Source organism: Gorilla gorilla, chromosome 6, assembly GCF_029281585.2.
Source record: "Gorilla gorilla gorilla isolate KB3781 chromosome 6, NHGRI_mGorGor1-v2.1_pri, whole genome shotgun sequence".
In the NCBI taxonomy this organism is placed as follows: domain Eukaryota; kingdom Metazoa; phylum Chordata; class Mammalia; order Primates; family Hominidae; genus Gorilla; species Gorilla gorilla.
In genome coordinates this window covers 126264692-126292279 of record NC_073230.2, presented here as the reverse complement: position 1 = coordinate 126292279, position 27588 = coordinate 126264692, and the positions used below count along the sequence as shown (strand labels likewise).

Sequence of the window (27588 nt, the reverse complement as noted above, 5' to 3'; positions counted from 1 at the left end):
GAGCTGGGTGTGCGTAAAAACTGCATCTTTCCTGGGTGCTTTGGCAGATACTGCTGGGTTAGGTCCCGAGGGTCATGGACCCTCCAAGTTCCCCTCCCTATGGGCTCTGTATTTAAGCCCAGCACCAAGGAATCAAAGCCAACAGGTCATTTCGCAGAGGCCTGGCCCCTCCCTAACCTTGCCCTGCATAGACGCGGCAGCTCCAAATTTACAAGTGCTAGCTCTTCATCCCAGCTTCAGGGAGAGAAGCGAAGCAATGAGTTGAGAATCGTCTCTGGATTCTTGTATCCCATGCACAGTAATCTCCTTATCCCCCGGCCCCCTTCCTCGTTTCCTCACATTGCACGCTCAGGGACTTGTTTGCCAGCGGATGGCCTCGGCAATCCGGAACGCGCGCTCCGAGAGCCCACGGATGCTCTTTGGCCTGGAGCTTCCCTAAAGGTTCCTGTATTCGCGTGTGCTCGTAACCATGCAGCGGTGTTCCCCCTTCCCCGCCTCACCTCATCCCCAGACATCTCTTGCCATAATTTCATGCACCCGTGTCTAAAACCCCGCGTTTCTCCCCACCCCCGCCAGGCGCAGCACCCCCTCCCTCGGCTGCGCCCGGAGGGGAGCAGAGCGGACAGGGGCGCGCGCGAGGCGCGCAGAGCTTTCGGGCTGCAGGCGCTCGCTGCGCCTGGGGAATTGGGCTGTGGGCGAGGCGGCCCGGGCTGGCCTTTATCGCTCGCCGGGCCCATCGTTTGAAACTTTATCAGCGAGTCTCGCCACTCGTCGCAGACGCGAGCGGGGGGGCGGGGGCGCGGCGAGGCGCCGGCGGCCGTGACGAGGCGCTCCCGGAGCTGAGCGCTTCTGCTCTGGGCACGCATGGCGCCCGCACACGGAGTCTGACCTGATGCAGACGCAAGGGGGTTAATATGAACGCCCCTCTCGGTGGAATCTGGCTCTGGCTCCCTCTGCTCTTGACCTGGCTCACCCCCGAGGTCAACTCTTCATGGTGGTAAGTCCACGCGCACGGGCGCGGGGGGATTTTGGAGATCGGAATGGGGACCGCATTGGCCTCATAGACCCTTCCTGGCTGCGTTCCCCCGCGGCCGCAGCAGTCTCGGATTCTGGCCCGAACCCTGGCTACTGCCCTCTTATCGCCCCATGGTGAGCCCCTTCTCTTTTCCCAGAAGATCATTTCAGCTTTGACAACTCCATAAAACCACATTCCCCCTCAAATGAGAGCTCCGATGTTTGGTTTATTTGGATCCAGCTGAGCGACAGCAAAATCAGCCAATTTCTTATCCTGTTGAGAGACGTGCTAGCCTGGTCTCCAGCTCTAGCACAGACGTGTGTGTGTGTGTGTGTGTGTGTGTGTGTGTAAATTCACCTTGAAAACTACAACCGCCTCCCCCATCCCAGCCCCCACCCCGCCAAAACTGCCGCAAGGTAAATCGACATCGACGGGCCAATTCAGCCAGTCAGGAGTTGTAGAACCTAAAGCGTGTGACTTTGTATTATTTCCCGTCCTTCCACATTCCAGGTTCACCCCAGTGGGGCGGAAGAACATTTTGCTGCCTCCAGTTAGAGACTATGGCTTTAATGCAAAGCTACAGACCCCGGGGTCTGTCTCTAAGATGTTACCTTGTTCACAACCGTCCCCGCAAAGAGTAACTTTGCTGCTTTCCTTTGTACGTTGGTCTGCAATTTATTTATTTATTTTTGCATAGTGATGGAATGTTGAACCATACCAGGTCGCTAAAAGTTCCAAAGGCAGATTCCCTCCCCATCTAGAAACCGTTCTCCATCTGCCGACTTTCTGGTCTTGGAAAGAGATAGAGTTGATAGCCCTGTAATTTCCTTGCACCTAAAAGTTTCAGAACAGATATTAAAATATTGATTCAGAGACACCCGTTATCGTGGGCTAATTTTTAAAGAATCTGGTAAGGGGTCTCACCTAAATTACAGACTAGAGCAGGGAAATTTTTAGGAAGACACTGGAGCTCTTCAAAGGAGCAAGGCAATGCGCTGATGGGAAGAGGGGTTCAATTCCTTCCTAAGCCGGCTTTGAACAGGGAGGCGTTTAGCCTTGACATTGCTGACACAGGATCAAAGATTGATTTATCAGACTGACCATTTTTCAATAAAATGACTATTTCTGTTTCCATGGGTGTATAAACATTATTTATTGCTCAGGCTTTTTGTCACATTGTCTCTCAGCTGTCACTTAAATATATTTTTTGGAAGTCACAGCTGTAACGATTTTATGATCATATAAAATAATGAAAATACAAGAAAAAGACATTCTCCTTGTTTGATCGCTTCAAAAGACACCTATGGCAGCTTGGGTTATATAAAAGGTACCTTTCTAAACATTTCACGACTAATAGAGAACATCTGGGTAGAGATGATGATGTAATTTTTTGTTAAAGTTTCTTTTCAAAAAGTACTTTATGGAGCTATAACACTGTTTGATTCTTCCAAACATTTAGTGTCCTTAATAACAATAGAAAGAATTTTTTCCAAAGGATCTTTATAAAAGCCAAAAAGAGCTACAAAATGGAAATATTTAAAAGGCTCTTCAGTAAGGAAAGAACAGCCTGTCTGTGAGGAGAGTGTAACATCAGATACCAGCAGGTGTTGATTAGACAGATACAGACAGTTTTTAAGACATTCTGTCAAATAATGGGAACGAAGAGCTTCTAAGGTCAGCTTCCCCCAAAGCCAAGTCCAGACACATTGTGTCACTGAGATCTGAGCCTTCTTGAGAACAGTCTTCCACACATTCTCCCCAAGACACGTTGCTTCTTACCCGTCATTCACTTCCCCAAATGCCGACCTTGCCTCTGTCCCCCTGCCCAGAGCATCATCTGGTAGACCTAGCTTCATGTCCAACAGACAGTCATCACAGCATTTTGGGGATGACTTCTGCAAGATCACTCACTACGCCTGTCTGCCTTGCCGGTTTCTCCACTAAATTAAAAAGTAAATACCCTTGCTTTCTAATATCACCAGAAGGATAAGGAATTCATATTTGAAAAGTGCTTTGAACTCCTTAGTCTCCCAGGAACACTGAGCCAGGACTCCCTGTTCACGTTGCCCTCACCTCTGTGTTGGTTGGTCCCTTATAGGTACATGAGAGCTACAGGTGGCTCCTCCAGGGTGATGTGCGATAATGTGCCAGGCCTGGTGAGCAGCCAGCGGCAGCTGTGTCATCGACATCCAGATGTGATGCGTGCCATTAGCCAGGGCGTGGCCGAGTGGACAGCAGAATGCCAGCACCAGTTCCGCCAGCACCGCTGGAATTGCAACACCCTGGACAGGGATCACAGCCTCTTTGGCAGGGTCCTACTCCGAAGTAAGTCTCCTGCCTTCACCCAGCCCTATGGCTCTCTACTCATGCACAGCTCCCTTACTCCATCTTCAAAGACCCTGCTTATCTTCTATTGCATTTTATTCCATCAGAAGTTTGTTCAGTTGGGCGTCATTGTCCCTGTTCTATAGGTGAGGACTAGAGAAATCAAGGAACATGTCTAGAGGCTTGTAAGAGGTGAATTAAAAGGAAGAAGTAGAACCCCAGGCTGTTGTCTTTTCACTCTTTGCTCTGTCCATCACTCCAATACGGCACATCCTCCAGGTTCAGACTTCGTCTCTAAGAGACGAGAGGGAGGAGCCACAAGTCTCTTTTGACTTTTTCCTTGGCTTTCTGGGGCTTCCTCCAGAAGAATTTGAGCAGATCATCAGCATAGAATCTTCAAATCTTTTCTCAGCAAAGGATTATCAGTATTGCAAAAACACCATGTAAGTGATATTAAGAAGCAGAGACAAATCTCTACTCACCACTTTTCACCTTCCATTCAGCTACTCAGCCTTGGTGCCTCTGTGTCTAAATTCAACATTTTTCCTCCCAACAGATTGTAAATTCTGTAAGGGCAGAAACTAACCTATATTCCCTGCACCTTGCTTGGTGCCTTGTGTATTGCAGGCCCTGTTCATTCATTATGATGAATGAGTGGATAAACTTGTAGTGGGTACCTATTATTTTCCAGCTACATTTTAAGCAATAAGGATAGCTATGGAGGATAGAGGTGGGAAACATGAATACATAGAGGTTTTTTCTTCCTTAGCAGGAACCTTAAACATTTTCTAATTATGTAGTAAGCTTCTTAAAAGTTCTGAATATGGAAAGTAGCTCACTAGCTAGGACACAATCAAAGAAAATTAATTGAAAATCATATTTCATTTTCAAATAATACCCATCTGTTAACCTGGCATTATTAGCATTCTCCAGGAAACACCACAGTCCATTTGCTATTAGAAAATCTGACAGAAAACACAGCAGTTTATGTGCAAACCCCAAAAATAGGAAACTTTTTACTTGTTTTTGCCTACCCCCCCCCCCAATTCCTAAGAAAATCATCCGGACTGTGCACTTGGTAATGCTTAACAGAGGGTGTTTCTATCATGTAATCATCACAGCCCTAGGGTTTTATGAGGCCAAATGCATAACTGAATGTCTCTAAAATCCCCCAAGGGCGTAGTACTCTCATTCTTAGAGTATCCCTAAAGTTAATTTACTGCGATATTCTGCAATTTTATTCTCTAGTTTAAGAACTATATTCTTCTGCATTCCTTTTGGAGTTTCAATATGACATCGCAAATTTTTGAAAGGTTAATAATAAATTTCAGCTTCATGGAATTTTAAGACTTCACCTAGATTATCTTGCCAGTGAATCAATTAAAGAAACTGGACCTTGTTAAAGAGAGTTTGCAAATATCTAGCACGAGTAATCTTTGGATATATTATGCATGGCTCTCAGTGTTTAAAACATATCGGGATTTTTTTTCAAAGTGCTTACAACCATTTTGCAATGATTTCAAATTAGATGTACGTCTCATTTATGAAATGATAATCTCTGGATCTATTAAGATGTCTACATATTTGAATAAAACCTTTAGATCACATATCAAAGGAAGCAATATTGACCAGTGATCCTAAAGAAAATATATCCATCAAAGCTGGGGATTCATTTATAAAATACTGTAACTTAATCTTGACACTATTATTTTCTTCAGAGCTGTAGAATTGCTGAGATGAAGGAGGTTAGAACTAGAGGTAACAGCCAGGCTCACTCCTATAATCCCAGCACTTTGGGAGACTGAGGTGGGCAGATCACTTGAGGCCAGGAGTTCGAGATCAGCCTGGCCAACATGGCGAAACCCCATGGGTGTGGTGGTACACGCCCTTAATCCCAGCTACTTGGGAGGCTGAGGCATGAAAATCACTTGAACCTGGGAGGAGGAGGTTGCAGTGAGCCAACATATTGCCACTGCACTCCAGCCTGGGTGACAGAACTGGAGGAAACAGAACTAGTTTAAATTAGTCTAGGCCTCAGGTAAATAAGAGATTCTAACTTGTACTTCCTTCAGATTTTTTTCAGATGAAGCAGAATACTTTGCCAAAGTACTCAGAACTTAAACCACTCATGCTACACAATTTCTTTCCATTCTTCACAGAAGGCCAGGTTCCCTCTCAGATGTTTATGCAAACTCTTGTGACTGTCAGTGATGATTTTGTGTTGGTTATGGGAAGGCTGAATTTGGCCTAAAGCAGCTTATCCTGGAAATAATCAAGAAATTCCAATGAAGCTATCCAAAGATTTCTACAATTAGTTGCTTGGAGAAAAAGTTACATCTTAGAGTTGTGGACACCTAAATATGCTCATAGATGAATAGGAAAGGCAAAGGGCAAGACCATTTATAAGAAGAACATAAAATTACCAAAATGTCCCGTGGTCATAGAGAAATGGAGAACATTTGCCTGTTTGACTTTAGAGAGTCAGAATAAGACAGTACAATTTTTAGAAACATTTGTAATTTACTCATTCAACAGATAGTTACCAGTCACAGGCAGAGAAACAAGGACAGAACTAGCAAATCTAAAAATATTCCTCCAAGAATACACCTCCAAAATTCTAGAATTAGCCTTAGAAAACACAAAAGTAATTAGTTCTCATCCTTATAAATATTTTTTTATAAAGCAAATACTTTAAAGAGAATTGAACAATCCATAACCTTCAAGAAACCCTAGCTTCTAGAGTTTTCCTTCCTAGGTAACAATCTCTCTACCCCAAATAAAAACTGTGCCTATGTACTTAATAGACAGTGCTTGATTTATCTCCATACAAAAATTAGAGAAACTTCAATAGCAACACATTAGGAAATACAGATGTCACCACTTAGATTTGGATTTTGTTTCATTTTGTGATAGCTTTAAAAAGGATCTTTCTAAGAAGAGGCCCAAGATCAAAATTTGTTTTGTTACAAAGCCAGCTCTTGAAATGTGCTACTACTTCACACATAACATTTTAGTGATTCATCTAAACACTTAACTGAAAACATTTTAGGGCTATATCTACACGGTACCAAACCATCTGGAGGTAAAATGAAAAACCAGTCAATGTGCTAAATTTTTAATTTAAATAAAGGAACATCTAGCTATTTAGTAATGTGTTTGAATAATACATGACAAATATTTAGAAAAGTCATATTTTTGCTTTGGAAATTATTTCTGAAATGAAGCAGATTGTGATTTGTTTTCTTTCAGTCAACAAGTTAATGTAATTGTTTCCAAGTTATACCAGGATGAATTCTGCACCTAGACAATTTATTTCTCTTGTCGCTTTCAAAATACTGTCTGGTTACCTGATATAGTATCATCCCCGTCTTCCATGCCTTTCCCTTAATAGACCACTTCATAAAATGTCTCTTCTTTCTCCTTAAAAAATAAGACTAGTGCTACATACTTAAGCTTTTGGGAATTTCCTCCTCTATGTGATCTCTCTAAACATGGGCGCCGGCTTCTAAATCCCAAACCAAGCTTTAGAAGATAAATGGCGTAACTATGGAAAAGGTATTTTCCTAAACTGTAAAATGGATATAATAAAAGTTTTATTTATCTGAAAGCCACTATCTGAGATTAAGTCACATTAGCATGTATTAGTCGCCTTCTTTTACAAAACATCTCAATTCCACTTAGAATATCTGTGGTCTATATAGTATAAGCTGGGACTCTTTAAAACAGCTCTCGTAACCATCATATTTCCCTCTGGAGAGCACTACCTGCTACCTATGGCGAATAGTCATATAATTGATTTTACCTAACTACAGGGCATGATTGATTCCTTTTTTGATGGTTAGAGGTTTAGGGGGTAAATATTTTCTGAAGGCTGAGGTAAGTGCCATTTAATACGGTGTAGATATGTTTTCCTGATTTTTAATAATGAGACTAGCAGAGCAAATATTGCAAGGGATGTATAATAAATTTTAACACTGAATGACAAACGGAAACAAGCAGGGCTTCAATGTGAAAAGGTGGTTTGCTCTCCCAGCTGTGTGGTTCAAAAAGTCACACTCCTCTTGACATATTGAATCACCGAATGGTTCTCTGTTTTCTGCCTTGCATTGGCATTAGGTTATCCAGCTTCTATTTTGATTGTTAATATATTTGCCGCAGCAACCATTAATAAAAGGGCATGCTAATAACAATGAAATACAGCTCCACTTGAAAAATGAGGTGCACACGGACCCTAAAGAGCCTTATATCTGTCACTATACCACAACACCGTGTTATGAGTTACTACAGATTATTAAAATAATTTAATGTAGTTATTGCACTGAAATATGTACCTTTCAGCCTGTAAGTGAAAGTAGCCTGTGCTCTAATAAAGAACAATTCTAAGAAAGCACCCCAAAGGGTTCTTGCCCAAGTCTAATTATAGGCGGTAAATTTGTTTCCTTCCAGAAAAACCAAAGAAAAACTTTTCACTGTCTTTTACCCAATACCAGTGATTAGTGCAGGTGTTCCAGAAGAAAGTAAATTCACCTTAATAGTTAGACATATAGTATGTAACTCAAGAATATTGCATACTGCCTTCAGCAATCTCTCAATTACTTATGAAAGTCAATGCCAAGCCCAAGCTCTCCAGTGTTAATGCAAGGGGCTGGTTACTGCCAGAATTCTCTTCCCACCTTAGTCCCTAGATTTCTTTGAATTCAGTATTTCATTCTCAATAATTTAAGTGCATATGAGTATCTTCAGTAAGTCCTGGAGGTTTGGAAGGATATTTTGAGGAAAGCTGTGGTGTCATGAGTACCCAACTATATTGTGGAATGATAGAATTGTAGCATTCAGACTGTAAAGAAAAAGGCCTAGAGATGCTATGCTCCTCTCTTCTAGGACATCTAGAGCTCTCTGTTGAAACAGGGCAAGCCTGTGTTTGAGACTAATGTGAAGCCAGGAGCTGGGCAAGGCCATCTTTTTCTTTGATACTGCTTATTTAAGAAGAGCTGCCACACAGATACCTAAATTGACAAAAACCTATATTAGATGGAGATGGTTCATATTAAAGAAAGAGCCTGGGCTCTAGAAAAGAACCCTTCAGGAATATCAGTACCTTGTTGTCTAGTGGCAAAGGTTGTCTGAAACAGAGTAAATATTAAACAATTATCATATGAAAGTTATTCAGAAATAGTGCTACCGGACCACTTTTAAGAAAAGCATTTTTGTTTCAGGTAGTCGGGAATCTGCCTTTGTTTATGCCATCTCCTCAGCTGGAGTTGTATTTGCCATCACCAGGGCCTGTAGCCAAGGAGAAGTAAAATCCTGTTCCTGTGATCCAAAGAAGATGGGAAGCGCCAAGGACAGCAAAGGCATTTTTGATTGGGGTGGCTGCAGTGATAACATTGACTATGGGATCAAATTTGCCCGCGCATTTGTGGATGCAAAGGAAAGGAAAGGAAAGGATGCCAGAGCCCTGATGAATCTTCACAACAACAGAGCTGGCAGGAAGGTATGGAAATGCAACGGTGCTCATTTTGTAGGCTGCATGGCTTTATAAACCACTTAGGCAGAGCTTATCTTAAACTTCCCTAGAATTGATAAAATGCTGTGTAGTCACAACTTCCTACTGTCCCCCAGCCATTAGCTGTTTGTTCGGAAGAATACCAATAACTAGGTTGAAATATTCCCGCCCACACTCCACCTTCCTTCCTACAGCTAGTTGAAGGAGTCCACCCATTGTGTTTGGCATTGTGTTGATTCAAGTCTTTTATGGTCTCTCTGGACACTGTCATTTAAGCAGAAGATATGAACTTTGGGTTAGGATAGTGCTTCATCCCACATAGCAATGGTACACTGAATGCTTATATCTAAGGGATATAAAGACCCAGAGCATCTTTTCTTACATGTATCATGAAAACAACTCATCAAGCATGGTTTGTCGGCTTCTTCTAGATTTAGGGATGCCCTCTTTGGGAACCTGACCCAAGTCTCACTCATAAAAGCCCCACCTTGTTGTTTCTGGTGCTGGATAAGTAAGTGGACCAGGAGAAGACATGATCCCCAGAGGGTATTCTGGCCCCTTCTCCTCTAGACCTGACTAACTTCCTGGGCTCCAGTCAGTGTACACCCTCTAACTATCATTTGTTAAATGAGGAAACTGAAGCCCTCAAGGTACTCAAGGTCACAAGGAAGTTAGTAGAAAGGACTGGAAAGTTAGGTTTCAACACGTAGTCCAGGGGTGCTTTACGATTAAACCATTTCAATGCCAGTGTTCAGACCCATTGATGACCCATGTCTTTTGGTACGGTGGTATGACCAGAATAACTAGAGAATTTAATGCTGTACTTGATGCTTTTGTGTGGAAAGCATTAACTGGCTGGGTGAATCAAATATTTGTTCAGAACTATTCTAGAATAATCTAATTGCCAATAGGAAGAGGTAACGATAATTTGTGTTTTATCAACATAACATAAAAATATGTTTGATATTAATATATAAAGAAAGATCAGCATAAAATTGAAAGGTCCCTGGGGGGGCTTTAATAGGAAAAATAATAGAAAAGAATGGATGAAAACCCCTTTACTAGGCTCCTGGAGAGAACAAATCTCATTTAAATGAAGTTGGAAGGAAAGAACTCTTGCTTAGCACATGGTATAACATGAGTGTGACCTGAACTGTTTACAAATAGTACCTTTCTTGAACTTTAAAAATCAACATTCCTAATTTTCATGAATTTATGAACTTACAGTCACTACTGCCAAGAAAATAGACTATGGTTGTGCAATCCTACAACTATTGGTAATTACTGTTTGTGCAATGATTTGGATAAAAAAATTTACACTGACCTTTGTCCTAACATTGATAGTACATGTATAAGTTATAAAGTGTGGTGACTTTGATAGGAGTGTGCTGCTTAATTGTTCAAACAGGGTATATAGTTAGATTTCTCTATTTGGAAAGATAAAAGATATTATATCCAAAAGAACATTGACTTATCAAAATAAACGTTAATTTCACTAAATAGGTCATTAGATATTGAATGTTTCAACTCTTCAAGACAATAGATCATAGCTATTATATTTTAGGCCCTGAATAAACACAACTTTTAATGTAAATCACATGATTCTTCACCGTGTAGAGGTGAACAGCTGTCAGGCCTCAGATATTCTCCTGCCTGCTCTGCAAAACTTAGGAGGCTACTTTTGATTGGAATAAAAGTGCACACACTGACTTTTTAAAATGTGGCTTTAATTAATGGTGGGTGGGCAGACTTTTTCAAGGAGATGCATGATGTCAGTGAATATGAACTTTAATGAGAGTAAATGTATTGAGATAAACATGCGTCTCTAATTCTCTTCTTGCCGTCATTAGACCCCCAGTCTCTACTCCCCCTTTGTACTAGCAGAAGGTCTGTGGAATCAAAATGAGAACAGCCTGGGCTTGTTTGAAGGCAGGCCTCCTGAGCTAAGCCTCCAACTGGCTTGGCTCTAAGGCTCTAGAAAGCCCCCACCTCCCAGGGCTGACGGTAACATCAGTCCACTTTTTTTCTTCTTCTTTGTGCTTTTCAGCATTTTCCAAATTGGCCAATATGAACATCTACTTTTTAAACTGGGAGGGGTAGGGGAGAGCAATATATTTCATTTTTTTTAAAACCATCTATTCTAAGATTGTTCTGTTTAGCTAATGTTAAAAGTCAGAATTCATCACTGCCATTCATAACGGGCCTTAATTTTTCCCCAATATTTGAACAATTTATTTATTATAGCAGTTGGTTAGAGCACCCTCATGTGTCTCTGTACTGTAATGTCATTTTAGATCCTCTGTGCTATATCATTTAATCATAGTTTCAGCAGAATTTATAATGATTTTTTTCTTTCATGTTTACTTAAATGCTCATCCTTGATTGAGTCTAGTTTTCCACCTCCAATTAGGACTATGAATAAGCACTAAAAAGATAAGCCTGTCTTGTTCAAAACAAATATTCTATCAAGAAGGAAATTCTATAGCATCCTTCAGCAGCTCTGTTTAGGTCTAAAGAAACCATGCTATAAAAACTTCCAAATTACATTTTAAGATAGTTTTAGGTAAATTACATGCAAAAGGTCAATATCTGCCATTTATTTCCTTTGATGAGCTTGCAAACAAGCACCTTTTAAATTTGTCCACTCTTCCAGCCTGGGCAACATGGTGAAACCCTGTCTCTACAGAAAAATATAAAAAATTAGCCAGGTGTGGCAGTGCTACTACCACAGCCATTCAGCTACTATTCCCAGCTATACTCAAGAGGCTGAGGTGGGAGGATCACGTGAGCCAGGGAGGTTGAGGCTGCAGTGAGTCTTGATCGCACCACAGCATTCCAGCCTGGGTGACAGCACGAGACCCTGTCTCAAAAAAAAAAACAAAACAAACAAACAAAAAAGTTAGTTCACTGTTTCTTCTAAGATGAAATAATGAAATAGTCACAACTTCTTTAAATGTTCCTAAGGGAATCTGTATGAAAATAACTCATGTTTCCAGTCTTACTGCCCTTCCATCACTCTGAAAGTTTCTATAAGAGTAGGAATTTCCATAAGAATAAGAGGAATTCCATGAAAATACTTTCCCTAAAAGGTGCCTCTAACTTAAAAATAGAAAAGAACATGGGACTTCAAATCAGATGCACCTTTGTTTTAATCTTACAATACCAGTGGCTTTGCTCATTGAATCTCGGTTTTTCTCATGTATGAAAGGGCATTTTGTGGTGCTACGGGAAGACAAGTGTAAGGCAGATAGCACAGAACCTGGCATGTAATAGATGCTTAATAAAAGTTCCTTTCCCTTTTGTGAAGTTAAGATTATTTGTAACTCAGGTAACAGAGCTAGGCAGAAGTCCATCCAGCTGGAATTATTATTTAGGATTCAATCTGATCACTCCATCTATCTATAGAGTCATCTTCTATTCAGTTAACATACTAATAAAACCAAGCATATAGTATTTTTTAATTTATAAAATACTGTCAAATGTTTTATAATTTGATATTTCCAAAACCCCTGTAGGAATAAAAAATAGTATTCATATTTCTACTTTTCAGATGAGCAACTGGGCCTGAGAGGGATGGAGAGACTAAAGCAGGGTCATAGAATCATGAAGTACTAGATCCTGGGAGTTCACATCCGCTCCTGTTCTCCCATGTGCCCTTGTCTACATTTCCATATTGCTTTTGTTGAGAATTTCTGAGAAAACAAACAATATTTCTATATGTACGGGGGAAAAACCAGCAGCTACTACCTTTGGAAGGTAGTTTACTGATGATTTTTTTTCTTTGTGTGTGTCTTCACACATTTTCTAAAATGAATGTGTATCGGTTTTTAACGACAAGGAAAAGTGGTTTTAAGTGCTGAAAACCTAACTGCCAGTCATCGTGAGCACACCCAAACCAATTTAGCCTTCTTTTTGGAGGATTCGCAAAATTTCAACAAACAGCACTGCAACTTTCAGAGCTCTGTTCTTGTATTTTGGGACTAACTTTGGTTCAACAGTTATTTTATTAAGGAATTACTTTGGGAAAGGCATCAGTTTTGGTACTAAATCAATGTGGAAAAGAATAAAACAAAGCAGCCCCTGACCATAAGAAACTAAATTTTAGTGAAGGAGACAAGAGTAATACAATTGCAAGGCAAGCAATGCTATGTGGTATAATAACATAATCAGCCACAGGGCCAGTTAGCTGAGGAGATAATGGTTGTATCATAAAAAGAACTGGGTGTTTGAGCTGGAGATAAAAGATTTCCCATGGTTGAGATATGGAAAGCACTTTCCAGGATGAAGGGACTTCAAGACAAAGACAGATATTGGAGCAGGAAGTGTATCATAAAGTTGAGGAATACAAGAACTCTAGGGTGGAGTTCAAGACTGAGAGTTAATAGGAACTGAGGCTGAAAATTTGAAATTTGAGTCCCAGCCAGATCTGGAGAGCCCTTTTTTTTTTTTTTTTTTTGAGACAGGGTCTCGCTTTGTTACCCAGGCTGGAGTGCGGTGGCGCAATCTCGGCTCACTAGAGCCTGGACCTCCTGGGCTCAAGCAATCCTCCCACCTCAGTCTCAGTAGCCGGGACTACAGGCACTTGCCACCATGCCTGACTAATTTGGGGTGTTTCTTATTTGTTTGTTTGTTTTTTGGTAGAGATGAGGTTTCGCCATGTTGCCCAGGCTGGTCTTAAACTCCTGGGCTCAAGGATCTGCCCAACTTGTCCTCTCAAAGTGCTAGGATTACAGGCCTTGAGCCACGGCACCCAGCCTGGAGAGCCTCAAATACTGTGCAGAGACATTTGGCTGCCACTGGGAAGGCAAGAGGAAGGCATTGAACAGTGGGAGAGAAAGTTAAATACTTAAGTTTAATTTTCATGCATTTGTTAATTTCTCTAGAGTCTACTTTGAAAGAGTGATAGCTATCAAAGTTCGAACCTTCTGTAATATGTTTGAGTTCATGACTTAAAAAATTAACTGGGCAAGGTGGCATGCAACTGTAATCCCAGCTACTGGGTAGGCTGAGGTGGGAGGATCACTTGAGCTCAGGAGTTTGAGATCAGCTTGGGCAACATAGTGAGATCCCATGTCAAAAAAAAATAGATTTACTAGGAAAATTGTGAGAAATTTGCATCTCTTTGAATTTTATTTTTAGCCTTAAATGTACATACAAGTACTGATATAGTAAGCTTCTGGGTGTTTATTAATATTAAAAAATTAGCATATGGCAACTGTGTTGATATTTACATTTTCAACATGATAGTTAATGTTATTATTGGCTACTCTACTCATTTGGAGCTCTTAGTTTAGGAGTTCTTGACTGAGGCATTATGGAGGATAAGGCCCTGGCATCAGAAAACTGGCTCTAATACTTGAGCAAAACTTTGCATAAGTTACCAAACTAGGGTTGCCATATAAAATAAAATACTTATGCATATACACCAGGTGGTAAGCAAGCCTCAGGGGTAGGTACCATTATTATACAGTTTGCATATGAGGAGACTGAGGTTTAGCAGGGTGGCCAGAATCAGCAAATAAATTGAATATATTTGCTCATTGAAATCATCTGAAATTCAAACTTGACTTGGCATCCTGTATTTTCTATGGAGAAGCTTAGAGGGTGAGGGGGTCCAAAATTTCTAGTTCCACTCACTATCCAAACAAGCACCACCGAAGGTCAGTGCTGCAGAGCACTGGGCCTGCCCCTGAGCATGGCCTACCTGGGCGCTGGGACAGACCAGATACTTCTAAGTTCCACCTACAGAAAGTGCTTCAAAGTAAACAGAAGTGGATGTTGTACTACATGTAAGTAAAACTTTACAAGCAAGCAAATCTAAATTCTAATAAAGACTTAAAAAAAAATTTTTTTTTGGAGACAGGGTCTCACCCTGTCAACCAGGCTGGAGTGTGCGGTAGTGCAATCATGACTCACTGCACAGGGCTCAAGTGATCCTCCCACCTCAGCCTCCCAAGCAGCTCAGACCACAGGCATATGCCACTGTGCTCAACTAATTTTTTTTTTTTATGTTTCGTAGAGACAGGGTCTTACTATGTTGCCAAGGGTGGTCTGAAACTCCTGGGCCCAAGTGATCCTCCTGCCATGGCCTCCCAAAGTACTAGGATTACAGGCATGAGCCACTGTGCCCGGCCAAGACTTTAAAAAATTGATCCCTTGATGCCACTTAAAATGAATAATAATAAACAAATAATGGGTCTGACCTAAGAGAACTGGGGCATGATGACAAAGAAATCACACTCTTAGAAAGTAGGGAATATCAATAGGAAAGAAAATGCCAAAGCCATACTGAACTGCAGAGCCACATTGCTTTAACCTCCTATTCATCCTGACCCTCCCTTCAACAATCTTGAGCATCTTTGTGGGGCATAAATTTCACTTAGTAGGTATTTGTTTACTTACTGGTCTCCTTAGTTCATAAAATGAAAAGCATTTTTAAAAGTTAGATCAGTTCTGCCAGGCTCACCTCTGTCTTGTTGGACCCCAAAATAATATGTGCTTGATATTAGAGATCTTTATTTATCATATGAACCAAAAACTAACCAAAAGTCAAGTCCCAAGACAGGGAATAACTCTTAACAAAATTGTTGCAGTTCCATGTAAAGTTCTATTATTAGTGGAAAATGTTTTTTAGACTTGCCTCATTAGTCAATAAGAATTATTATAAATATGGTTAGTCAACGGTAATGTTCTTGAATTCCACAAATGTAAATTCCACACCTTATATTTTCTAGCTAAGCCCACCCACAGTCACTGTTTTTAAAGAATGACAGTGCTCAAGAAATCACAATGTCTTAAGTTAATAAATGTTTGCATAAGCAAATCAGCTGCACAATTTTTAATAAATTTTTCTTCTTAGTTCCAGAGTGTGTATGTTTAAAAGGTATGAGTTGGCCCAATTTTCAGTAACTTCTATCTTAGAGATGTGGACCTGTCAAAAGGATTCAATTGTTAATAAATGTACTTGGCTTCAAGCCAGCAGGTGAAAATTAAATAATATGTTTTTAATGAGAGTTTCCCTCAGGAAAACTGATATAGAACCAGAAATATATGAGTGACTTTGTAGAATATACCCAACTAAAAAGTGAAGTACTAACACTTCTTCAAATGCTCAAGTTTAACTAAATAATTTAGTGAAAACACAGTATATGGGGACCTAAAATAAATTCTAACTAGGATTTCTAAGACAAGTTGTTAAGTTGGCAAATATTTCACACAGCATACAATGGACTGCCTTCTTTCTGATAGGAAGAAAATCAGTATGACATGACACAGGGTTCATAAACTTTGCAAAATGCAGGTACCTACAAGAAAAAAATTCTCATGTTCTGCAAAGAAGTTTTACAAAGACACTGTAAGGGCTGCTTGGGCTCAGTCTTCAGAAGAACTGACTTAAGAAACCAAAACTTCCTTAGGAGAAGTTTGTCTTTATAACTGGCAATATAATTCCTTTTAGACTATAATTAGATACGCAAACACTAATTGTAAAAGCTTATAGAACTCACCGAATCCAAGGAACATGAGCCCCAGAGATTGGCAAACCCTAATATGAAAAACACCAGCAGAGTGATGTCGACTTTGGTGTCAGACAGGCTTGGCTTATATCCTGCCTCCCTGGGTTATCTCACTTACTGCCTGTGAGATCTAGGGCAAGCTCCTCTACTCCTGGGTGTTTCAATATCCTTATCTATAAAATGGGATAATAATAGTATATACCTTACGTGGTAGTGTGGACTAAATAAAATAGTGAATATAAAGTGCTTAGCATGGTTTGATATATGGCAAGAACTTAAAGAATGTGATGCCTCAGTATTATACTGACACAAAGTTAGAGCAGAGAAATATAAAATAGAATTGTTCTAGCCTACACAATGCATGTATTTTCTTCTTCCATAGCTCTTTTTTTTTAAACAGACTTCTGCGTCTGGTATAGAATGCTAATATCTAGAAATTTGTTTAAAAGAAAAAAAGAACACTAAAAAATGGAAGTTTCTTAAATTTTAAAATTAGAAAATAGCCTCTGCAGGTCAAAGGCTTAAAATGCTCAAAATAAATAAAAAATGAAGGGCCACATAAAAAAATCTGCTAAGATTTTAGCACTGAAGCAGTTATGAGCCTATTGAAGAGCTTTTGTTGAGAATAGTTATATATTAAGCTAAAAATGGTTTCTATGAAGCTAAACACCAAAAGAGTCCTGCTGTCCTTAGAAGTCATCAAAAAACTACTTTTTTAGCATAGCTGTGTCACATGAACAAGTATTTATTGACAGGATGCCACGTAGTAAAACTTAGATGGGATTAAGGCACATGGGGAGGAGTGGGGACTGATTAAGAATTGTGCTGGCCAGTTGGTGATATTAAGAACCATGGGGGCTGGGAGAATTGAGAACAGGAGCATACGAGAGGGCTGAAAATGGAATCTTGACAGCGACCTGCATTAAGAATCAAAGAAGAAGGAAGTAGAACAAGAGACTTTTCAGGAAAGATTCAAGAGACAAAATAGAAACCAGGATGTGACTGTGTCATGGGCTATGGCCTTGAGGTTCTGAAGGAAGCTTTCAGTATCCCACATCAGCAAGAGGCAGCAAGTCATTGTAATTGATTCTTATTCTAATTCTTTCTCTTCCCATTGTAAAAACAGTGCTTGCACATAGTATCAAAAGCAGCAGCTTGAGCAGTGCAGAAATGTATAAATTGGTACCGTTTTCTCCCCTCACAGTCCTTGTCTCCTTCCAGAATATTTCAAAGTGCAAACTGACTCAAGAATGTGAATAGGACATGTAATGTTTCCCCTCTTCCTCCCAAACTTCATTAAAATTGTAGTAATAGAAAAAAAAGGGTTTAAATTGACAATAAGAAGAATAGTAAAAGAAATGAAAGAGCTAAATGAATTTCTGGAAAATGGAAAGCAAATGAATAAATTGTAGCTCACAAAGAAGGATGGAGAAGCCACAGTCTAGAAGAATAAAAGCAAATGGGGCAACTGCCAACATGGGAGGGAAGAAGCCCTGAGAATGCCTCAGATATAAATAAGCCCTGGAGAGAAACATAGGCCTGAAAATTGGGAATAACTGAAAATTCCATTGATGGAATAGGGAACCCCAACCCCTCCCTTCTCCCCATGAGCAGAACTCCGCGGAAGTCGGTCATTTAACATCCCAGGCTTTCTGGAGTAAGAGTCTTCAGCATAAGAGCCAGTGTCCTGGGTGCAGTGGCGCCTGCGTGTAGTCCCAACTATTTGGGAGGCTGAGGTAGGAGGATCACTCGAGCCCAGGAGTTCAAAGCTGTAGTGCCCTATTATGGTGCCTATGAATAGTCACTGCACTCTAGCCTGGGCAACACAGCAAGAGCTCATCTCAAAAAAATAGTCATTGCCCTGCCAACTCACCAGAAAGCAATATTTTTTGGTCCACAAGCCCCACCTCTGCAACCAGAGTTCCTAAATGCCTTTTTACTACTTCCTTCTTAAATATGAAGAAACTGTCCAAGGATTATCATATATTAGATTCAATACAGCAGCATGAAAGAAAAAGACAAATAAATTGCAGGAAAATTACTCCTGCAATTACTGCAGGAGAAAACGCAGTAATTCAAGGATAAAAGAACTTTTTTATAGCCTAATCAGTCTCCTCACAGAAACATAATATTGACACCCACAATTAAGAACGGAAGCTTTGAAAAAGTGACGATTAGAGAAAAAGAAAGAATTTGGAAGAGAAAGCCAAATAAACCTCCCAGAAAGTACATCAAAAAGCCCAAAAGATAAATGTTTAAGGAGGTCCATAAACATCCCCTGCTCTTTTCCACTTGAGTTTGAAACCAACTGAAAAATGGGCAAATGGATGGACTAAAAGTATCAGTTTTGTGATTGAAGAAAATGCTGCCCTAGAGGACGCGGGCTGGAAGCGATTGAAGAAAATGCTGCCCTAGAGGACGCGGGCTGGAAGCACAGTGCTCCCAAGCAGTCCAACCCTGAGCCAGGCAGATTCACCTACCACAGGCTGGCCCTCGGAGCCCCTGCAGCAAGGGAGCCACATGCTAGATGGTAGGAGCTGATCACAACTCATTTCCACAGGCTACCAGATCCCCAAAGAGAAAGAACCCAGGCACACAAGCCCTGCTCCTTCCTCTAAACTTAGCAGTTGGATGAATCACTTATCTTCCTCTGGGTAGACATGAGTAAGGGGGTGGAAAGAGCCAGGACTGTTACTCTGATGGAATTTCTTCCTCAAGAAATCGGGAAGAAAGTATTGAAAAGATGAGAGAAAACATAAGTGACATAGAGGACCAATTCCAAAATTTGGCAACCGGCTAATTAGAATGCCATTAAAAAAGAAAAAAATGACCAGGTGCAGTGGCTCACGCCTGTAATCCTAGCACTTTGGGAGGCCAAGGCGGGTCCATCACCTGAGGTCAGGAGTTCAAGATCAGCCTGGACAACATGGTGAAACCCCATCTCTACTGAAAATACAAAAATTAGCTGGGCGTGGTGGCGGATGCCTGTAATCCCAGCTACTTGGGAGGCTGAGGCAGGAGAGTTGCTTGAACCTGGGAGGTGGAGTTGCAGTGAGCAGAGACCTCGCCATTGCACTCCAGCCTGGCCAACAAGAGTGAAACTCTGTCTCAAAAAAAAAAAATGTGGAGGAGAGGATTGAAAGGGGCTGCTGAGTGCTGAACAAGATTAATGGGGAATAATATTGTGATATTTCAGAACCCAAGAATAAGGGAATGATTCTGGGAGCTTTCATAGGGGAAAAAATACAAAGTAAAGTGAAAATAAGAACAAATCCATTTTCAAAGAATCCACCAGACTTCCCATATCAGACTTCCCATCTGCAGCATTAGAAGCCAAAAGCCTGTGGAGGTATACTTTCAAAGTTTTAAATCCAGAATTCTATACCCAGCCAAGCTATTAATCAAGTGTGAAGGCTGACTGAAGACATGTCAGACATGCAAGAATTCAGAAAATGCATCCACGTTAAAGGAGTTATTCAACACTGTACTGCAGCAAAAAGGAGGAATACATCAAAAGAGAAAACATGGCATCTAGGATACAGCGTGTCCAGGCTAGCAGGGCATAACGTTAGGTCTGAGCTGTGGAGCCAGTCCTGGTTGGCACAAGAGGACGGAAGACTGTGGCTGCCCCCAGGAAATGAGGAGAAGTGACGAGCAGGTGGAACAATTGTGAGGTGGAAAACATGAGGTGATAGCCAGTGCAACTGGTAGCAAATAGAACGAGAAAACACCCAACTTCACTTTAAGAACATCCTTCATTGATACAAAGGTTTGTGATCTTAGATCAGAGATAATGAACTGCAATCCTGGCACAGTTCTTGGCTGTGCAGTTAATAATATTATGTAGATGTTTATTGTTTTAAAATTTCGAATCAAAATATAGTTACAGAACAGAGGTCCTCGACTTTAGTCACTCATTCTTTTATCATCCAAATAAAATGTCTCCAGTCCCTCCATCAGCGGCTGTGCATGGGAAACCACCCTCCCACCTCAACCAAGCTCCTTGCCCAGTGCCTCTGAAGACCCCAGGGGGAGTATCCTGCCGCTGTAGCCTGTTGCTCTGGTGTGGCCCACTTATCCATTGATCCATTGGTATTTGGGTTGGACACTGGCCACCACCCACCTTTCATTCCCTCCAAAGCAGCACTAGCAGAGATTGTCACTGGTGACACATTTTCCTTGAGATTCTGATGTCTTGGAGGCATAGGGTAGGAAACAATCTCTAATTGAATAACGATTTCCCCGTTCTTAGAAATGTAATGCCAGCTTCTGCCGCAGGAATTCTTCACCGCTGTAACCCTCCATAGGCTCCAGACTCCCGCCACAGTGCAGGGGTTTCTCACCTTCTCCTCTGCATCCCTGGGTCTGGATGATTCTGAACCCTGACTGCATATTAGAATCAATCAACTGAGGAACCACAAGTACCTTCAAGGCCCAGGCCTCACGTCCACCCTAGGTTCTGATTTACCCAGTCTGGGGAGAGGCTGGAAATGATCCCCAGGTGATTTTAATATGTAGCCAGGAGTGACACCTACTGACCTGCCCTCTCCAGTTGCCAGGAAGAAAGCCTCAAATTCCTGTTATTTTACTATGTGGAGTAATTTCACCCTTTTTGTTTCCCCCCTCTTTCAAGACCATGAAATCCCTCAAACTGTAGCCAGATTGTAAAAGAACATTTTTCCCTTTTTCCGCCAGCTATACACACATATGCAGGCCTTTAAAAACTGGATCATACCACATATATTGTTCTACATTTTGCTTTTATCACTTGACTTTCTTTCCTGCCTGTAAGACTGACCTACTTCATTGTTCAGAGACCACATAATATTCCATTATTAAGCATATACCATAATTTGCTTAGCCATTTTCCTACTGATGTCATTTGGGTTTTTCCTCATATTTTGCTGTTACTAATTATGCAATAGCTGCATGAAGATCCATGTGGGTGTGTATCCTTCCAAGCTTGTGCAGATGTTTCCAGAGTGGAATCACCAGGTCAAGGATACGTACATTTAACATTTTTGCAGGTATTGCAAAAACACTCTTCATTTAAATGATGGATTGCTATACTCCCCTACCAATGATTTGTTAAAGCATCTCTTCCCCTGGACTGTTACTAACACCAAACATTATCAGTCTTTTTACTATTTTACTATATTTTTATCCTTAAAATTAAAAAAAATTGACATTTTTACAATTTTTGCTAGGCAAAAAAGGTGTATTATTTCAGTTTGCATTTCTCCAGTTACTAATGAAGTCGAACACCTTTTTGTCCTTTTGTTAGTACTTTGTATTTCTTCTGTGAATTGTCTAATAAATTTTTAATGATTAGTTTGGAAGATGCAATGTAATGCAATGTAATGCAATGTATTTCTCTCTCTACCTCTTCTTCCTCCTCTGCCCCATTATAACAGGTATGTAATATTTTAAGTCAATTCTTGATTATTCAAAAGAATGGAGGGGGTTGGGCACAGTGGCTCACACCTGTAATCCTAGCACTTTGGGAGGCCGAGGCAGATGGATCACCTGAGGACCAGCCTGACCAACATGGAGAAACCCCGTCTCTACTAAAAATACAAAAAAATAGCAAGGCGTGGTGGCATGCACCTGTAATCCCAGCTACTCAGGAGGCTGAGGCAGGAGAATCACTTGAACCCGGGAGGTGGAGGTGGCAGTGAGCCGAGATCACACCATTGCACTCCAGCCTGGGTGACAAGAGCAAGACTCTGTCTCAAAAAAAAAAAAAAAAAAAAGAACGGAGGGAAACAGAATGCATAATTCAAAATCACAATTCAAATCATAATTCAAAATCACAATGTGATTTATAGTAGAATTTTAAGTGTGTTTTCAGAAATAGCACACATCTCAGATTCACATCTTTGTTCTACCTTTAAATAGCTGGGTGACCAGGGATTTTCCTTTCCTCACAGAGCGCTGGTTTTCATAAGCATAGAATGGGAATGATAACTGACTTTGCCTGATGGTGATAATTAGATAATATGTGTAAACCACCTGGTGTGGAGCCTGGCACATAGTTAAGCACTCACTCAATACATGGTTGTTATTGTTATCATGTTATAACGTTTGAATACTGGAGTTGCTCTAAACTAGGAATCCTCATTGTAAGTTTCTTGCCCTCATATCCTTACTCTTACCTCAGTTACTCTTGAAAACAGGCTGCGTCAGCTTACATCCCCTTCTCTCTGCCTCTCTGAGTACAGTTTTGTCCACTTCAAGGTTAAGGGTTTGAATTTCAAGTCTGCAAACCCAGTACATAGAAGAGATGAAGGTAGCCCCAAACTGCAATTGAGCACTGAACATGCTGTGCATTAACAGTGGGTGCTGGAGATGTGAGCAAGCCCAATACTAGAGATGCTGTCTCAATTTCCTCCCAGGTTAATTGTCAGATAAAGCCTGTCATTAATCCACAACCAAGAAGTGACCATGGTACCTGTTGAAATACTTTCTGCTACAAGTAACAGATCCCAAAGGCACTTAAAAAAGGAGGAAAGTTTACTAACTTGGATCACAAAAAGTCTGGCGGTAGGGCAGGTCCAAAGTGGGCTCATCGAGCAGCTCAGCAGCATCCCCAGAACCCAGATCTTCACATCTGTCAAGTGTGCCTGCAGCTTGCTGCCTTTCGGCATTGCTGCCCTCAGGTTGCAGAGAGGCTGCTACAGAAACCAGCATCTAGAGACAGAGACAAGGTATTTCTCCTTATGTGACTCTTTTATTTTATTGTATGTTATTTTTGAGACAAGGTCTCACTCTGTCACCCAGGCTGGAGTACAGTGATGCAATCATAGCTCACTGCAGCCTCAAACACCAGACTCAAGCGATCCTCCCACCTCAGCCTCCTGAGTAGCTGAGACCATAGGCACGTGCCACCACCTCCGGCTAGTTTTTTCTTTTTTTGTAGAAACAGGGTCTCACTGTGTTGCCCAGGCTGTTCTTGAACTCCTGGGATCAAGTGATCCTTTTGCCTCAGCCTCCCAAAGTGCTGGGATTACAGGCATAAGCCACCGTGCCCCCACCTCACGTGTCTCTTTTAAAGAGTGAAGAAACATGGCCAGGTACAATGGCTCATGCCTGTAATCCCAACACTTTGGGAGGCTGAGGCAGGTGGATCAAAAGGTCAAGAGATCAAGACCATCCTGGCCAACATGGTGAAACCCCATCTCTACTAAAAATACAAAACTTAGCCAGGCATGGTGACCCGCGCCTGTAGTCCCAGCTATTCGGGAGGCTGAGGCAGTAGAATTGCTTGAACCAGGGAGGCAGAGGTTGCAGTGAGCTGAGATCGCGCCACTGCACTCCAGCCTGGCAACAGAGCAAGACACAGTCTCAAAAACACAATAAATAAATAAAAAATAAAGAGTGAAGAAACTTTTTTTTTTTACAAGACTCCTAAGAGATTTCTCCTATCATAGGATTGGCCCAAACTGAATCAGCACATGCTCCAAGCTGGAAAAAAGTGGCAAGACAGTGAAATTACTATTAGCGATTTAGACTACTCTGGGGTCAGAAGTCGTTTGTAACACAAGGCTGCCCAACACCTGAACAAAAACTGTTAGCAAGGAAGGGAGGAGGTTGCACAGATGATCCTGTCACCACCACATGTTTTTTTAAGGATTTATAATGTTATTTTTAAGATCCAATTTTAAATTAATATGCAAATTCTTCAATTAATTGTATAAAAATATCAGTTTTGAAGTTTATGATCTGGAAATTCAATACTAGAAAGGGAGGGCAGACCAGATGCATTGGCTCACACCTATAATCCCTCACCATTTTGGGAGGCTGAGATGGGAAGATTACTTGAACTCAATACTTAGGGACCAGCCTCAGCAACACAGTGAGACCCCCCATCTCTACAAAATATTTTTAAAAATTAGCTGGGCATGGTGGCATGCACCTGTAGTCCTAGCTATGCAGGAGCCTGAGGCAGGAGGATCGCTTGAGCCCAGGAGTTCAAGGCCGCAGTGAGCTACAGTCACACCACTCCACTCCAGCCTGGGCAGCAGGGTGAGATTCTGTCTCAAAAAAAAAAAAAAAAAAAAGAAAGAAGGAAAGAAGAGGAGGAGCAGTAATATTTCCTGTCATTTTTAAAGCTAGGGATATTACTTATGATTAAATAACCTAGATTTAAAAAGAATAAACTTGGAAGAATGAGCATTCATATTTAATTCCTAAGTACTTGATGTGGAGTGAGTTTTGTGTGGTGCTCTCCAAGATCTTAGGAGGGACAGCTCCTGGACAGGTGAGAGCCACATGGGGAAGAGTGGTGGAGCCCAGATGGCACTCCCAGGGTTGTGTCTGTGGCAGAGGCCTGCCATCCAGGCCATCCTGTGAGCCTCCTACCAAACACTCATAATATAAAGATGGGGGTGGGGCACATGGGGCAGTGTAATTCCGAAGAGGAATTTCATTCTAAGACATCCTTTAAAGATGCCCAAGTCCCTGTAACTGGAAGAGCCAAGCTAAGCACATGCTTCCTGCTCACTTCTCCATCCTTGCCCTCCAGGGGTGGCTCGTGCTGAGGAGGATAGATTTCAAATGTAGTGGGTGCCCCATCCACAACGGAGGTGGGGGTAAAGTGGGAAAAACACCTAGTACCAAGGCCCGACCTGGGGAGAGTGGGAGTGAATTCTTATTACTGAGCTTGGGCAAGTCACCTGCCTTCCCCATCCCTGGTTCCTCATCTATAAAATGGGAAGAGCAGTAGATCAAAGTTGTTGTGAGGACCAGGAGTGCTAATAATCTCTTCACTTGAGTGAGCAAAGGAGAAAATGGGCCAGGGCAGGATAACTCTCACCAAATTGCTTTGGGGAAAGTGCTGCTCTGCTGGCTTATGAAAACAAAGCAGAAGCTTCCCTGGAAGTTTCAGGCCCACCTGTCCCCTCTCCTCTCCACAGGCCTCGCACCCACAGAAAAGGGGTCTCTATATTGGGAGCCAGCCGAGATGAGCTTATCCCAGTTTCCTTTGCTTCCTCTCTAAGAAAGATCAGAGCAAACCCACCCCTGTCATCTAAGCTGAATCTCCCCAAGTTACTGTCAGCCTCAGGGTCACTAACTGACTTTGCAGTACAGCCTGGCTCTGTCTTTTCCTGGCTGTGTAACTTTGGGTGAGTGCTTCCATCTCTCTCAGCCTTGCTTCTCGGTCATCTGCAAAATAAATACAGTAGCACAGAATTGCTATAGTACAATTACCATGATTGGTTTATTGAAGGATTCGGACTTAGCAGTTATTTTGTTAATTTAATTTGCATAATACATACATTTTTATATTATTTTATTTTAAACTGGACAGCATTAATTGGATAGTATACATTTTCAATATAATAAAGCTCTATTTATTTAGAAAATAATTCAATCCCTCACTCTTCTAACTGGCCACATGCCCTGTTAAATAATGAGGTTTCTGTTATACTGATAGCCAGTGGGGTACACAGTTAGGTGCTATCCCTCCCCTCTCCACCCACTGCCCCTGCCTGCTGCAGTCAGGGCAGGTGGCTAATGTGGCTAACAAGTGACAAGCAATGCTTCAACAACATCTCCCAGTCACTTGCCCCAGGATCCAGCCTCCTGAGAGTCACTTCTGGATTGCTGGGAGGTAAGGAGAGTTGGAGCATGTGTCACCTGCTCGAACCTCACTGAACTTGCCCCTGTCTTTTTCGGCAGGCTGTAAAGCGGTTCTTGAAACAAGAGTGCAAGTGCCACGGGGTGAGCGGCTCATGTACTCTCAGGACATGCTGGCTGGCCATGGCCGACTTCAGGAAAACGGGCGATTATCTCTGGAGGAAGTACAATGGGGCCATCCAGGTGGTCATGAACCAGGATGGCACAGGTTTCACTGTGGCTAACGAGAGGTTTAAGAAGCCAACAAAAAATGACCTCGTGTATTTTGAGAATTCTCCAGACTACTGTATCAGGGACCGAGAGGCAGGTAAGTTCAAAAGACTTTCTTCATAGCACCTAATTCTTTCAACAATTGATACTCCACAATTTAAATGAGGTTCTGTATTTTCAGCCTGCTCTCTTTAGGTTCAAAGCTCACGATCCTTATCATTCTTATTGAAACTGTACAGGGCCGGGCGCGGTGGCTCATGCCTGTAATCCCAGCACTTTGGGAGGCCAAAATGGGCAGATTGCTTGAGCTCAGGAGTTCAAGAAAAGCCTGGGCAACTCTATCTCTACCAAAAATGCAAAAAATTAGCTGGGCATGGTGGTGCGCATCTGTGGTCCAGCTACTCAGGAGGCTGAGGTGCACTCCAGCCTGGGTGACAGAGTGAACTCCATCTCAAAAAAAGAATAAAGAAAAGAAAAGAAACTGCACAGAGAGCTCTCCTAAGCAACTGGAGAAATGGATTGACAGTGCACAGATTCTGGAGAAATTGAAACCCCACAATGTCTAGGGCAAAAAGTCAAGATACGCAGATTAGCAAAATTCTTCAGCTTGGGCAGATTTCTAGTTAGTGGACTATGCACACTAGGGAGAGCAGCCCAGCATCTTTCATGTGATCCTGAAGCTGAGAGCAGGATACATTAAATCCCACCACTGTGACTACGGAAAATGGTCCCAGGGCTTTAAATTTAGACTCTTCTGAAATCTGCCCTACTTCACCTTCCCTGCTCTTTTCAATATGCTTAGAAATTGCCAAAGATAAAAAGCAAGAATTTATCCCCACTCTCTTGGCTATAGGTGAGCAGTGTATAATAAAGGCTGTGTCATAGGCCCTTCATTTATTAAAGCCACACCATTCCCTTCCAGATGGTACCTTCTCCATCCCTCAAAGAACAGCTCTGTCAGCCTCAACACCGCAGCTGTCCCACCTATCAGGTTTACACATGTTCATGCTCTACCTCTCACTCCTCCTGATCAACCCTGAGCTCCAGGTTTAGCTCATTCTTTGTAAAGATTCTAGTGCAAAATAAGAATGAGTACAAGTCTAAATTCATAAGAGGTGGTGGGAGTCCACAGCCCAAGTCAATTTCTAAGACTTGGTAGAAAGCAAAGGAATTCATTATCAGAAAAAAAATCCTCTTAGAGTCTGATTTGTTTTTATTTCAAAATAATTGCAGAGGCACCAATAAAATGGTATGGATGGCAGCCAGCTGTCAGTTAGATTGACCAAGAGGCAAGGTTACCAGGGAATGTCACAAGGAAGCCAAAGCCTTTTTTTGCCCCTGAGTGGTTGAATTGCCTTCATGGTTTGATGAGCTAGTTC

The 27588-nt window shown here is 41.6% G+C and overlaps 1 protein-coding gene across 1 annotated transcript in view; it reads left to right on the top strand.

Annotated features, from left to right (window-relative positions):
* The first annotated feature begins 402 nt into the window (after nucleotides 1–402).
* The window catches only part of WNT2 (Wnt family member 2), a 48168-nt gene continuing 20982 nt past the window's right edge, over nucleotides 403–27588 (top strand). Inside the window, exons 1-4 of the mRNA XM_004046101.5 lie at nucleotides 403–997; nucleotides 3114–3340; nucleotides 8557–8834; nucleotides 26042–26306. Coding sequence (XP_004046149.1) covers nucleotides 915–997; nucleotides 3114–3340; nucleotides 8557–8834; nucleotides 26042–26306 — 853 coding nt within the window. The 5' untranslated portion in view covers nucleotides 403–914. The remainder of the gene's footprint in view (nucleotides 998–3113; nucleotides 3341–8556; nucleotides 8835–26041; nucleotides 26307–27588) is intronic.